Source organism: Rhinatrema bivittatum, unplaced genomic scaffold (genome assembly GCF_901001135.1).
Source record: "Rhinatrema bivittatum unplaced genomic scaffold, aRhiBiv1.1, whole genome shotgun sequence".
Classification (NCBI taxonomy): domain Eukaryota; kingdom Metazoa; phylum Chordata; class Amphibia; order Gymnophiona; family Rhinatrematidae; genus Rhinatrema; species Rhinatrema bivittatum.
Window position 1 is genome coordinate 1 of NW_021820299.1, and position 12,544 is coordinate 12,544.

The window sequence follows — 12,544 nt, forward strand, 5'->3', positions numbered from 1 at the left end:
CCATCTGGCACCAGTGTGATCGATGCTTCTTTCTCAAAACAGTGTTTTTGTGCATTTTTAGTAATTGCTCTGTGAGCAATGAATTGTGGATATTTTTGTGAGTGGTCCTATAATTGTGATTGATTGGCTATACGTTGATAGAAACTGACAAACCATATTTTCTTATTATAAAAGGGCTTTTCATGATGCATATAACTGTGATTGGCTATACGTTGATAGAAACTGACAAACCATATTTTCTTATTATAAAAGGGCTTTTCATGATGCATACTTTTATTGGTTACCTGGCTAAATCAAATCCATTTGAAAAATGTCCTTCGTATGTATCTTGGTAAAAATAAGATCTTTGGGTTAACTATGTGTGGGTAAGCACTGACTTCCATGTCAAATCTCTTAAGTGCACTGAATATAATTTTAATTTTAATCAAATTAAAATTAAAAAATTAAAAAATAAAAAATAAATAATAAATAAATAAATAAATCTATTTTGAAAATAAACAGCTATGTCATATTCACATTTGAAAATTGCATAACTGCCCTTCCAAATTCTAGCCCTCAAAAAGGACTGTGACTGTATCAACACCAAAGCAAAAGAGTAAAACAATAGAAGTCACCTGCTAATTGATAGGCTAGTCTATTATATACCATGAGAATGTACCTTCCAGCTTTTCTTTCATTATGGGAATCCTATGATATCACAGAAGGAAAAACGCAACAAAGAAATTATGGTTTAAAACCAGAAGGGAGCTTGCAAAATATCTGTGGACCTGCAAGCAAATTTGTAAACTTTGTGTCTGCTTTATAGCAGGTGTAAAATATGCATGGAATATTATGGGTGAAGTTTCAAAATGAAAGCCTCTATCTCCCCGACCTCTCCCACAGCTTTTACTGTACTAAATTTAGCTTCATTGTGAAATTTGGTGGCTGTATTTAGCTGCTGAGAGGAGAGAAAATTTCATTGAAAATGGTCTTTTCCCATGGCGTCTTATCAAAAACGTTTTTTATTACAAAGCACTTTAACAGCAGAAGGTGTAATTAATATTAGGCTGAAGCTCTTGTTCACTGAAGATTTCTCTCTTCTAAACTAATATTGTTTGACACAGCGAATATAAAGAAAGCTATCATAATAGACTACTCACTGCAAAGTTTGGCAGACCTCCATGCATATACAGTGGCACCAGCGTCTTGGCAAGCTGCGGAATAGCTGGAAATGACTTTGCATATAGCATCTTGACGACCTTTGTAGAAGCAATAGTCATACACACAGTCTTTGAAAGAGCCCTGGGGATTAATTTTGGCATGACACTCCCTAAAGGGGCCATCCTTGTCCAAGAGGATTCCACACTCCCTTTGCTTTCTCTCTGGCGGCTTTCGACTGAGGCCCTATCAGAGCAGTCTCCCTTGTCTTCCTCTGAGCATCCACGGACATCTTTCATCTTCCAGCTCTTCCCAAAGACAGTCGCATCTGTTGTGGTCATGCCGTTCTTCATGATCAGGTCATTGCCTGGGTCTCCATTGAAGTCTCCACAGAGACCACCAACAGCCCCGGCGTAAGTGCTTGGGATGGTTACTGAAACTCGAGAATCATAGTTGAAGGTTGTTCTGAATCCAAAGTTAGTCAGGATTATTGCATCAAAGCCTTGTTTGTAGATCATGATTTCCCCATTGTTGATGCTGTATGGCAGATTAATCAGCAGCCCTTTCACCTGTAGAAAATAGCATTGAAAAACGAAGTCAATCATCATATAGGGCTGTGCAATGACATACTAAGGACGTTTTCCAGAATCCAGAAATAGCAAAAAACTGTTCTTTTTTTTCAGACTAGTGATTTTCGTGTTTGTGATGTTGTGTGTATTGGTTTTATGTTGTTTTAAATTGTGAATGTTCTTTGTTTTGTAAGCTGCCTTTAGACGTGTGAAGAGCGGCATATCAATAAGAGAAATAAAATCAATTGGGGAATAAACACTCTTTTATGTTTATGGTTTTCTAATTCATAGACTGGCGGGGGTAATTTTGTATTTCTAAAAAGGGAGCAATGGCTGAACAAATTTTGTTATACTGATATATCTCAATGTATCTTATTTCTTATTTCAGACTTCAAACAAATGTCATACACAAAACTGTTTACCACAAAAACTCTTGTCACTTAGATTTTTTAATTTAAATTTTTTTGTGGTAAGGGCATCAAACGGACCAGTCAAAGGACTACTTCAAACCTTTGACTTCCTGTCCTGACCATCATCACAAGCCCTTATGTCCCAATTTTCTTTGTATCTTTTCTTCAATGATACTTCAAATTTTTCAAAAGCAATATGTGCCCAACACTTCTGTGGAATCATTCTGAAATCAATGTATAATGTCTTGAAACAACCGAATAGAAAGCTGTACTTATTGGGTTTTTCTTGTTTCTTGCACAATTCGCTACGTTGCAAACACCTTTGGTGTTTCAGCTGGAGCTGCATTAGGGGACATTTAAGCGGAACACATTGCAAGAAACCTGGATGGCCCATCCCTGTTCCCCGGCCCTCCCATTTGTCAGGGTCCAAGCACTTATGCACGTATGGCTACTTCCACGTGTGGCTGGGCCTTTTTTAAAATGCGTGCAGCGTGTGCAGGGCCGGCCGTGCGCGTAAGAGGCAATGTCTACGCACGTGGTCGATTTAAAATCCGGCCGTATGTGCATAGATCTGTTTTGCAAATTATCCTGGCAAAACTATGCTTACACATTTGGTAGCAATGACTTATGTTCCACATTAGCTCTATCGTTCATTGTTAAACCATTGGACAGGCTCATTCAGCACGCATTTTTAGGTTATATAACTGTATCATTCCAGCCACGTTAAGAAAATTGTCCAGAGCTCCTTTTACAAATTTCGCCTATTATTAGATTAAAACCTAATGATTTTTGAACCAGGATAAATGTGCTTGTTAACAATGGTATTGCTTATTGTAGTTTGGTATGTATTAGTGGCCTAATTTATCTCTAGAAGCGCTACAATAATTTCAAAATGCAGCAGTGCAGTTACTAGTAGGGGCTTCTTTCCATGAGTATATTACACCGATTTGAAATCTCTGCACTGGCTTCCAATTGTTTGGTAGTGTTGCATTTGGTGGTCCATAGGCTCCTTCCACGAACCGTCACACTCACCCTTCAGGCTGGGCTTTTCCCCTTATGCCAGGGTGCGGCCAAGCTGCTTGAGCTTTCAAAGCAGCAGGATGCAGCTGGAGATCCTCGCAGCAGGATGCCACTGTCACAGCCGGGTTCCGCTCTTATTCTTAAAAGACCAGAGGCAGGAAAATCCACTTGGCACCCTCTGATGACATCACACTCCCTGATCTATATAAGGCCCCTGCAGACATCACTTAATGCCTCAGAAGCAGGTCTCCCTATTGCCTAGTAGTGTGAGTTGCCTCAGCGGTCCTGTTCCTGTGTTGTCCAGTTCCTAAGCCTCTGTCCTTGAGTTCCAGTGTCCTTCAGTTTCAGTGTGCTTCTTGGTATTCCTCCGCAGTACACGGTCTTCAAGGATATTTTCTCCAAACGAAAAGCTTAGACTGCTCCCTCACCGGTCATTTAACTGGGAGATTAAGCTCCTTCCAGATGCTATGCCCCTTCCAGATGTCACTTTCCAAGGCTCAAGCCATGACTGACTATCAGAGAAAACTTACAGCTTGGTTTCATCTGCCCGTCTTCCTCCCTGGCTAGAGCTGGATTCTTCTTTGCTGGCAAAGAAGGACATCTCCCGTAGGCCATGTATTGATTATCAGTGCTTGAACATGATCACAATGATGGACCCCTTTTTCTTACCATTGATATCAGAGTTCTTCGACCACCTCCAAGGCGTGAAAATCTTCACCAAATTGGATCTCAGAGGTGCATACAACTTCGTACGAATCAAGGTGGGTGACAAGTGGAAAATGGCTTTTAACACTCAGGATGGCCACTCCGAGTATTTAGTCATGCCCTTTGGCTTTTGCAATGCTCCAGGAGTTTCAAAAAGATGGTTAGCATCATCTAGGTTCACTATACTTGTGTAGTCGTGTAACTAGATGACACACTAATATTCTCTCAAGACCTCCGCACTGTCCTGCAACACCTGCAAGAGAACAACTTGTTTGCTAAGCTGGAGAAATGTGTTTTCTTGTGTACATCGTCTCACATAACAGATTCCACATAGATCCTGACAAAGTAAAAGCAGAGATTGGCCTCGTCCAGTAGGGCTCCGTGCACTGCAAAGATTCTTGGGATTTTCCAACTATTATAGACAGTTTATCCCAAACTATTCCACCATTGCTGCTCTTCTCACCGCTCTCAAATTAAGGGTGCTAACACCAAGGATGACCCCTCGAGGCCATAGAGACATTACGTAGACTAAAGAACGTCTTTTGGAAGAGTCATGTTTGCACCACCCAGACCAATGCAGCCATTCATCCTGGAAGTTTATTTCTCCACCCTGGGCATAGGAGCATCTTAAGCCAACATTCACCAGAAAGAGTGCTTTGTCCCTGCTAGTTTTCCTCACAAAGGTTCTTGCCTGCAGAGCACAATTATGGCATTGGTGACCGAGATCTCTTGGCCGTGAAACTGGCTCTTGAAGACTGTTGGCATTTACTTAAAAGATCTCAACACTCTTTCACAATATAGACAGACCATAAAAACTTCAAACATCTTCACCAAACTCAGCAATTAAATGCCTGCTTTGACTTCAAACTACGGTACCGCCCCATGCTCAAGAACCAACGTGCAACTGCTCTCTCTCACTCCTTCCAGGCTGAGGATACTTCAGAACATTCCAGGCATATAATTGACCCTGCCAAGATACTCCTAGCTACCTCCATGACCATCCCTATAGGGAAGACGGTAATTTGTAAAATGGGACTCTTGTCTCTCAGATCACCCTGGATGTCTTGGACCTTTGAGATGCTTCAGCGCTACTACTGGTGACCTCAAATGAAGCAAAACATCAAAGCCTATGTTGATTCATGCCTAACCTGTCCACAACGAAGAGACTGGATTGCTGATGCTGGGGGCTGTTACAGCTGTTGCCAGCCCCCAGGGAACCCTGGATCCACTTGTCATGGATTTCATTATAGACCTTCCCCTCTCAAATGGTGCCCCCATGATCTGTGTAGTCATAGATCATTTCTCTACTTTATCCCACTACCAGGCCTCCCATCTGCACTCAAGTTTGCATGCATCTTTACTCTTCATGTCTTCTATCTGCATGGCATAAACAAGCATATCCTGTCACAGTGGAGTACAATTTACGGAAAAATACTGGCGTTGCCTATGCAAGAAATTTGGCCTTATGCTAGATTTCATGATTACATAAGGAAATGGGCAAGTGCAGTGTACCAACCGTACTCTCAAGGCATTTTTTCATTCATCCATCAATGAGCACCAGGAAAATTGGGCCACTGTCTTACTCTGGACTGAGTTTGCCCACAATTCCCATGTTAGCACAGCTATCGGATCCTCTCTCTCTTTGCTGGTCTACAGGAAACAACCACTGCCTCTGCTTCCACTGCTGGAAACCGTGCCTTTGCCAGCGGGCCAATGGTCGGCCCACTGATTGCAAGAACTATGGGTATGAGCCACCCTCCTAATCCAGAAGGTTGGCAGGTGCCCACAGAAGACCAGCTCTGCAGTTTAAAACAGGAGAGAAAGTGTGCCTCAGTACATATCATCTATACTTGCGAGTACCCTCCATGAGCCTGGCTCCACGCTACATTAGCCCCGTCCAGTACTGCAAGAATTACTAATCAATTGAAGCTGCCAGCAACTCTCAAAATGAACAATGTATTCCATTTCCCATTACTTATGCCCTTGATACTCTCTTGGCTCTTTAGGAATTTACCAGAACCTCAAGAGCTAACCATTGATCGGGAAACAATATACGAGGTCAAGGAGATCCTGGACTCCCACCGCAAGGGTAAGAAACTTGAATATCTCATCACTTGGAAGGATTACGGCCCAGAGGAGAACTCCTAGAAGCCATTTCCAACATTCTGGACCGTAACCTACTGAAGGAGTTCCATCTACACTACCCCAAGAAATCCCGAGCCTCAACGGGGGTCTTAAGAAGGGAGAAACTATTGCATTTGTCAGTCTGTAGGCTCCTCCTGTGAACCGTCACACTCACTTTTCAGGCTGGACCTTTCCACTTATGCTAGGATACCGGCAAGCCGCCTCAGCTTCCAGTATGGCAGGATGCTGCTAGAGATCCCCACAGCAAGACGCCGAAGACAAAGTCGGGCTCCGCTCCTCCTAAGGCACACGCGCGTCCACTCTAGGAAACAGAGGGTGCCAGTATGGCCATTTGACTAGGGCCTACAATGTTCAAGGGGCCTACTTTTGTTGGGAAAAACTTTAAAAAAAGCTAAATATATCTATTTCTAACATGAATGAATAAAAATTTCAATTGTAATTGAAGAATTTGCTAACAAAAATGCTCGTAAAGCCTTTTTAAATAAATACAATTTATTTGGGAAATTTAGAAAACGATTTCTCTATTAAGTATCACATCAGAACCTTACATAGGGGCCTACTTTTCTTAGCTGGCACGGGCCTAATTCCAGCTATGTTCGGCCCTGCGTGCAACCGACGCCCCTATTCTTAAAGGGTCAGCAATGGGAAAACCCAGCAGGTGCCCTCTGATAACATCACATTCCTTGGATTATATAACGCCACGGAAGACATCTTTCCGTTGCCTCTGCATCAGATCTCCCTACAGCCTATTAGGGTGAGTTGCCTTAGTGGTCCTGTTCCTGTATTCTCCAGTTTCTGAACCTCTGTCCTTCAGTTCCAGTGTCTTTGGTCCCAGTGTCTTCGTTATCCTGCTCTTGTGGTCCTCATCTCATTCATCAGCCCCCATGCTCAGTTCTCCAGTATGCCTTGCCTCCTGTGCTGTTTCTTGCCTTCCTGTCTTGCCTCTCTGCCCTGCTTTTTCTATGGACAGACCCCCAGTATTGACCTTGGCCTTTCCTCTGTACCTCCTCGAATGCCACCTGCCTCTGACCATTGCTTGCCTCCTGGACCTCTTTGCTGCTGTCTGACACTGACCCCAACCTGCTTCTAGATTCACCTGCAATATCCATCAACCTTGATGGATCCTCCGATCAGCAGCAGAGGCCCCTACCTAAGACCTGCTGCCTTGGCACCCAAAGGCTCAACTCAAGGGGATTGTGGGCTGGTATAGGTGAAGCTCCAGTTAGGGGCCTGCCTCCTCCAACTCCGCATGCCGATGGTGGGGACCTGCAGGGTTCCTCCCTGTAATTTGCGCCAACTCCACCTGAGTCCAAGGGTCCACGATTCCAACAGGTAGATAAAGTTAAAATCTTACTGTTTAAATTTCTATACTGTAAAGTCCTCTCTGTATTTATTTATTTAGTTATCTAGAGCTTTTTTATACCGGTATTAGTAGTTACATCATACCGGTTTACATCATAACTGCAGGTTGAAATTACATTAAATAGGTGCAGGGTATGGGACTAGAAGGAACAAGAGTGATAGCGAGGAGCTAACAAACAAGTGCAGAAACAAATGCAAAGACAAGTGATTTACGTGCCTGCTCATCAATTAAGATCACATCTTTCTGGGGATTTTGCCTATGTGAGACAAGAGAGGTGTGTTCACAGTAGCAAGTTAAACAATTTGCAGCTCATTGCTGGAAGAACTGCGACTAGAAGTATGCATCAAAACGTTCAGGAAAAAAGTGAAGTTCTGATTTATGCAGGCATAAAGAGTAGTGGAATGAAAAGGATATTTGATTAATAGACATTTGCAAATTAGAGCACAATGTTGGAAGGCCGCTTGAATAATTTTGCTATGTCTTTTGTTGCTTTACATTTTTGGTTAAGGAGCCAACTCATCCTCATATAGGAGTGGGGAAGCCACAACCAGGGCAGTGCTCCAGCTCTAAATCCCAAGGCTGGGTCAGGGAGAGACAGGTTAGGCTAAGGGTTGGCTGTTATCACAATATAAGTATGGGTCAGCCCACCCAGCAGCCTCTTCTTTGGGGCACGGTAGGGCACGGGTAGGGCACAGTGGCAGTGGCAGAATACCAAACAGTCGTAGCTACTGCGCTGGGGTTGACTATGTCCAGGGGCACAGCAAGGAATGAAAAGTGTTAAAAGCTGGTCGGGCAGGAAACAGCAAGTAACCAGACTTCCTGTCCTTACGTTGCATGGGTGGGTGAGAGCTGAGTCTAGTTACCTGTCACGTCTTTGGCTTTGACAGGTGGAAATGGTCTAATCACCACCTGGAGATCATGTTGCATATTCATAAATGACTCCTGCGATGTCACTGCACTGCAAATAATGTTTTACCTGGTAATCAAGGATCAAAATGCAGGATAACTTGAGATTCAAGGTTTTGATGGCTCTGCATCCCAGACAGCGAAATGCTGGAATGGGGGTTGGCTTCAACGGTCAACCCTGTGGCAGCATGATGCTTATTGTTTGTGAAGTGAAATTTCAGCAGATGAGGGTGTGGTCACCCTATGGTTATTTGAGAAGTTGCTGGAATATTTGATTATATTCAGTGATTAGTATCACAGTAACATAGTGAATGATGGCAGATAAAGACCAAAATGATCCATCTACTCTACCCAGCAAGTTTTTTATTTTATTTTTAATTTAATTTTGTTTTTTAAGGGTAGTTGCAACTGCTGCTCTTTGCAGGGTAACCCCAAGCCTTCTGTTAAGGGTAGCAGCAACAAAAACATTTCACCAAATTATTGAATTATTGTATGTAATTGACCTATGCTGCGACCATATATCTCCAATAAAAATCATCTTTCACGAATAGTGGTGCAATATAGAGATCTTTCCTAGGACCATTTGAAAACAGAGGTAGAGGGGGGAGGGAGACTGGGAGAGGATGCAAGTAGTACCTGTCACAGCAATCTCACCTAGGATCAGAGATAGCATCGGTTAAAAATATTTAAATAAACGAGAAAATTAATACATAAAACTACACAACAATTGATATTTCTAACTTACCATCACTTTGTCAGGATTCGCTCTGCTGAGTATGAAGTCATAATTGAAAACTTGAATTTGAACAAGAGTGGTATAGGACACAGCTTTATTGCCTCGGTTGTCATTCTGGACATAGACTTGAAAGTCATTCAAGTCTTCACTCTTTCTCAATAGCCCAGTAAGAAGGTAGATGCATGTACCTTTAAAGTCATATTTACGATTGTCAAAGGTGACATAGTGAGGGTCTCCTGAAGCTGAGCAGGTACCGTAGGTCATAGGATAACAATCTTGGATGCCTTTAACCACATCACATTTCTGGTTGGCTTTGCATTTGGTGGCCATGCATTCGACTTGCCTGGTCGATGGGTTACAGATGCATTGTTTCTCACACTTCTTATCTCCCCAGAATTTCTCATTGGCTTCATAGAGTCGGCCCTCAAAGATGCAGCCGCAGATGCTCTTAGGAGCACATTTCCCCTCATCCAGCACAAAGCCATCGTTGCATTCACAGGTTTCCACACAAGGCTCAGTGCATTTGACTGCATCATCATTACAAGTGGTCGGGCATGCACTACCACAGATCTTGTACTGGCTGTTCTCAGGACATTGCATTGCTAGGAAAGAAGAATCAAAAGAGGGTTCTTGTGAACAAGATGTCTTCTCAATCATTTTAAGACACGGCAAACTAACCAGATTAATACATCTCCATCAGTTTCACTACCATTGACTATATCCCCAGAAGAATCTTAAGCCAGAATTCTTACTTATGTACAGCAAGCAGAACAAAAAAACCATAAATTCATTGTGAGATTCCCCATTCTATTCACCAAAGGTTTACACAGCTTGGGTGTGAATGGTGATATGCTTGGGAGGAACAAGTCTTGGTTTCCCACACATTTCTCCATGTCTTCCAATCTCCCTTAGCTGTGGTGTCATGAGAAGACTAGACCTCACACAAGGTGAAAAGATTGGAATATAACCTATCAGAAAATGCAGAAAGATACATCCATGCTTTATGCCTTCAGACTGCATTAGAATAGCATATCTGAGTGGAGAAAAGGTAGACACAATTTTATATGACTGAACGCTACCATTTAGTCTTTGCCTTGTGCAGCAAGTAATCATACATTTAAAATGCTTGAAGAAATTAAAGTACAGGAATTTTGAATTCATTCTTCTATCCCTAATTCATTGTGGTCTGCACTGTTTTTATTTACCAGTGCCATTTTGTATTATTGGACCAAATTAAAAGGAACTATTTCAAAAGCTACAAATCTCTGTAAGAAAAGTATTCAAGAGAAGAGGAAAAGGAACCGATCTGATTCTCAAAGCAGTTGGCGAATAAAATAAAGGCAAAAAGAATGGCATCTGGTGAAACTGAGAGAAACAAGGAAAGAAAGGACAAGGAAGTGGAATAAAGATTGCGAAAGAGGTAAAGTGAGGTGACAAACAGTTTTCAGATATATTAGTAAAAGGAGGAAGACCCAAGGTGGTCGAGTAAAACTGAAAGGACCAAGGAGCAATGTGTGAAGAAAGATGATGAAATGGAAATATGGGCCAGGTCACTGCTGAGAGATGGCAGCGTGAGACGGGCTCCCTGACCTTATTCAGAATCCAGTTGTTTCTTCACATATTCCCTGTTTAGAACTGTAGGAAAATGTCTAAAGATGGGTGTAAGAAATCGCTGCCTGATTGTAGGCTGATAAACCTTCAAAAAGTCCAAGGTTGAACTGTTCTCAAATGCTGGGTAAAAATTCTCAAGGAGGAGACTCCATTTTGGAGGAGGATTGGCCCATACCAGCGACTCCTTTAGAAACTACAAAGATCAATCAAGACATGTTTGAGAAGTTTTCTACCAAGCTTACCTCAGACATCACCACTAAATTAGCAGTGGTGGTGGAGAAAGTGGATCAACTCGTTGCTACAGCACAGGATAATTTGGCGCGCATTTCAGAGACTGCCGGCCTCGTGGAGGAGGTGGAGCTCTCCCTGAGGCCAACAAAAAATAGATGGACTTGAGCGCAATCTTAATGGTTTTTAGGAAAAATGACATAAAAAAACAGTCAGTGAAAAAATGTGCGCATAGTGGTCCTCCTGGTGTTATCATAGGTTAAAGATGCAGTTTCCTTCTTCTCCACTTCGATTCCAAAAGAGCTGAATTTAAATGGTAAGGGAGGCCACATAAGAATTGAACAAGCATATTGGGTCTTGGCTCCTCTGCCTATTTCAGGAGGTAGGCACCGCAAGTTAATTCTTAAATTACACATCTATCTAGACAAAGCTTGGGTCATAGATAGGGCAAGGCAAGTATCCACAATATTCTACGATCAACAGCAAGTTATTTTCTTCCAAGAGTTTTCACAAGTTGTTCAGAAGAGGTGCCCAAGTTATGCAGAGGTCAAACAAGTGTCGAAACAGTGAGGCATACCGTGTAACTTGCTAAATTCAGCTCGTCTCAAGATACTATCAACAAGAAAAATCATGTATTTGGCCAGAATTTCTACAATGAGAGGAGAGGATCACCTTGCTGGTGGCTGAAAGGAATCAGTAAGTCTTTGCTTTGGACATTGTCTTTTTAAAAGTATTCGGGCAAAGTTAACTATTTGAGAATATTATTTAGTGCGTTTGTGTGCGTGTGCTTTTAATAGTCAGAAAGGCAGGGAATAAACAAGTTAGACTGTTTGTATTTTTAAATAGTCAGTCAATAAGCTAGCTAGTAAGCAGTAGGTAGTGTCTTAAGTTTTAAAAGTCTGCAGAACTGAGTGCTCTGCAGACTTTTAAAGAACTGAGTGTTTGTATTTAAAAAAAAAAAAAGAACCCCCCCCCCCCAAAAAAAAAAAACCAAAAAACCCCAAAAAGTAGCCGGAAGCTAGAAATAAGCTAGGAGCAGTGTATATCTAAAAAGGTTGAAAGATTCAGCTCAGTTACTCACCTTGGAAAGGTGTTGAGATAGTGTGATTGGGTTGAATAGGTATCAACATTTGTTAATCAAGAGAGCAGTAAGTCACACTGGCTAACTAACTGAAGTTAGACTGTTTGTATTTCCCAATCCTCCCACCCCTAGCTCATCCCTTAATTTATAGGCAGGTGCCACTTTCACAAAAAAGAAACCCATCAACAAAAACTTTATTGAGAATTCGATCAGACCCCGGTAGGCCACTACCAGACATATAGTTAATTAATTAATACATTTAAAGGACGTTAGACACATTCCTACTCCCATAGCATCCTAAAACTTAACTAGGAACTGATCAAAATTGAGATGAAGGTAGCAGTCCAGCAGCAAGAGGGGGCTTCCCAGTCTTTTGCATCGATGTCACATGTATGATTTTTACCCACCGGTGAGAAGTTGTACATGTGCATGCGATGCAAAGAGCTCCTGGTTCTCAGAGAACGAGTCCGATCTCTGGAGGCTAGAGTGGCAAACCTGGAGGAGCTGAGGCAGACAGAGAGGTATATAGATGAGACCTTCAGGGACATAGTAGCCAAGTCCCAACTTCAGACTGGCAGCTCTGGTGCTGCCTTGGAGGAAGAAGGTCTCATGATGGGAAAGCATCAACCGGGT

The 12,544-nt window shown here is 42.3% G+C and overlaps 1 protein-coding gene across 1 annotated transcript in view; it reads right to left on the reverse strand.

The window, feature by feature from the left end:
- Positions 1-1,139: 1,139 nt before the first annotated feature.
- Positions 1,140-12,544, reverse strand: part of LOC115081403 (IgGFc-binding protein-like) — a gene marked incomplete at its 3' end in the record, with an annotated part of 42,399 nt that continues 30,994 nt past the window's right edge. Inside the window, exons 6-7 of the mRNA XM_029585858.1 lie at positions 9,001-9,593; positions 1,140-1,706 (exon numbers count right to left, since the gene is read on the reverse strand). Coding sequence (XP_029441718.1) covers positions 1,140-1,706; positions 9,001-9,593 — 1,160 coding nt within the window. The remainder of the gene's footprint in view (positions 1,707-9,000; positions 9,594-12,544) is intronic.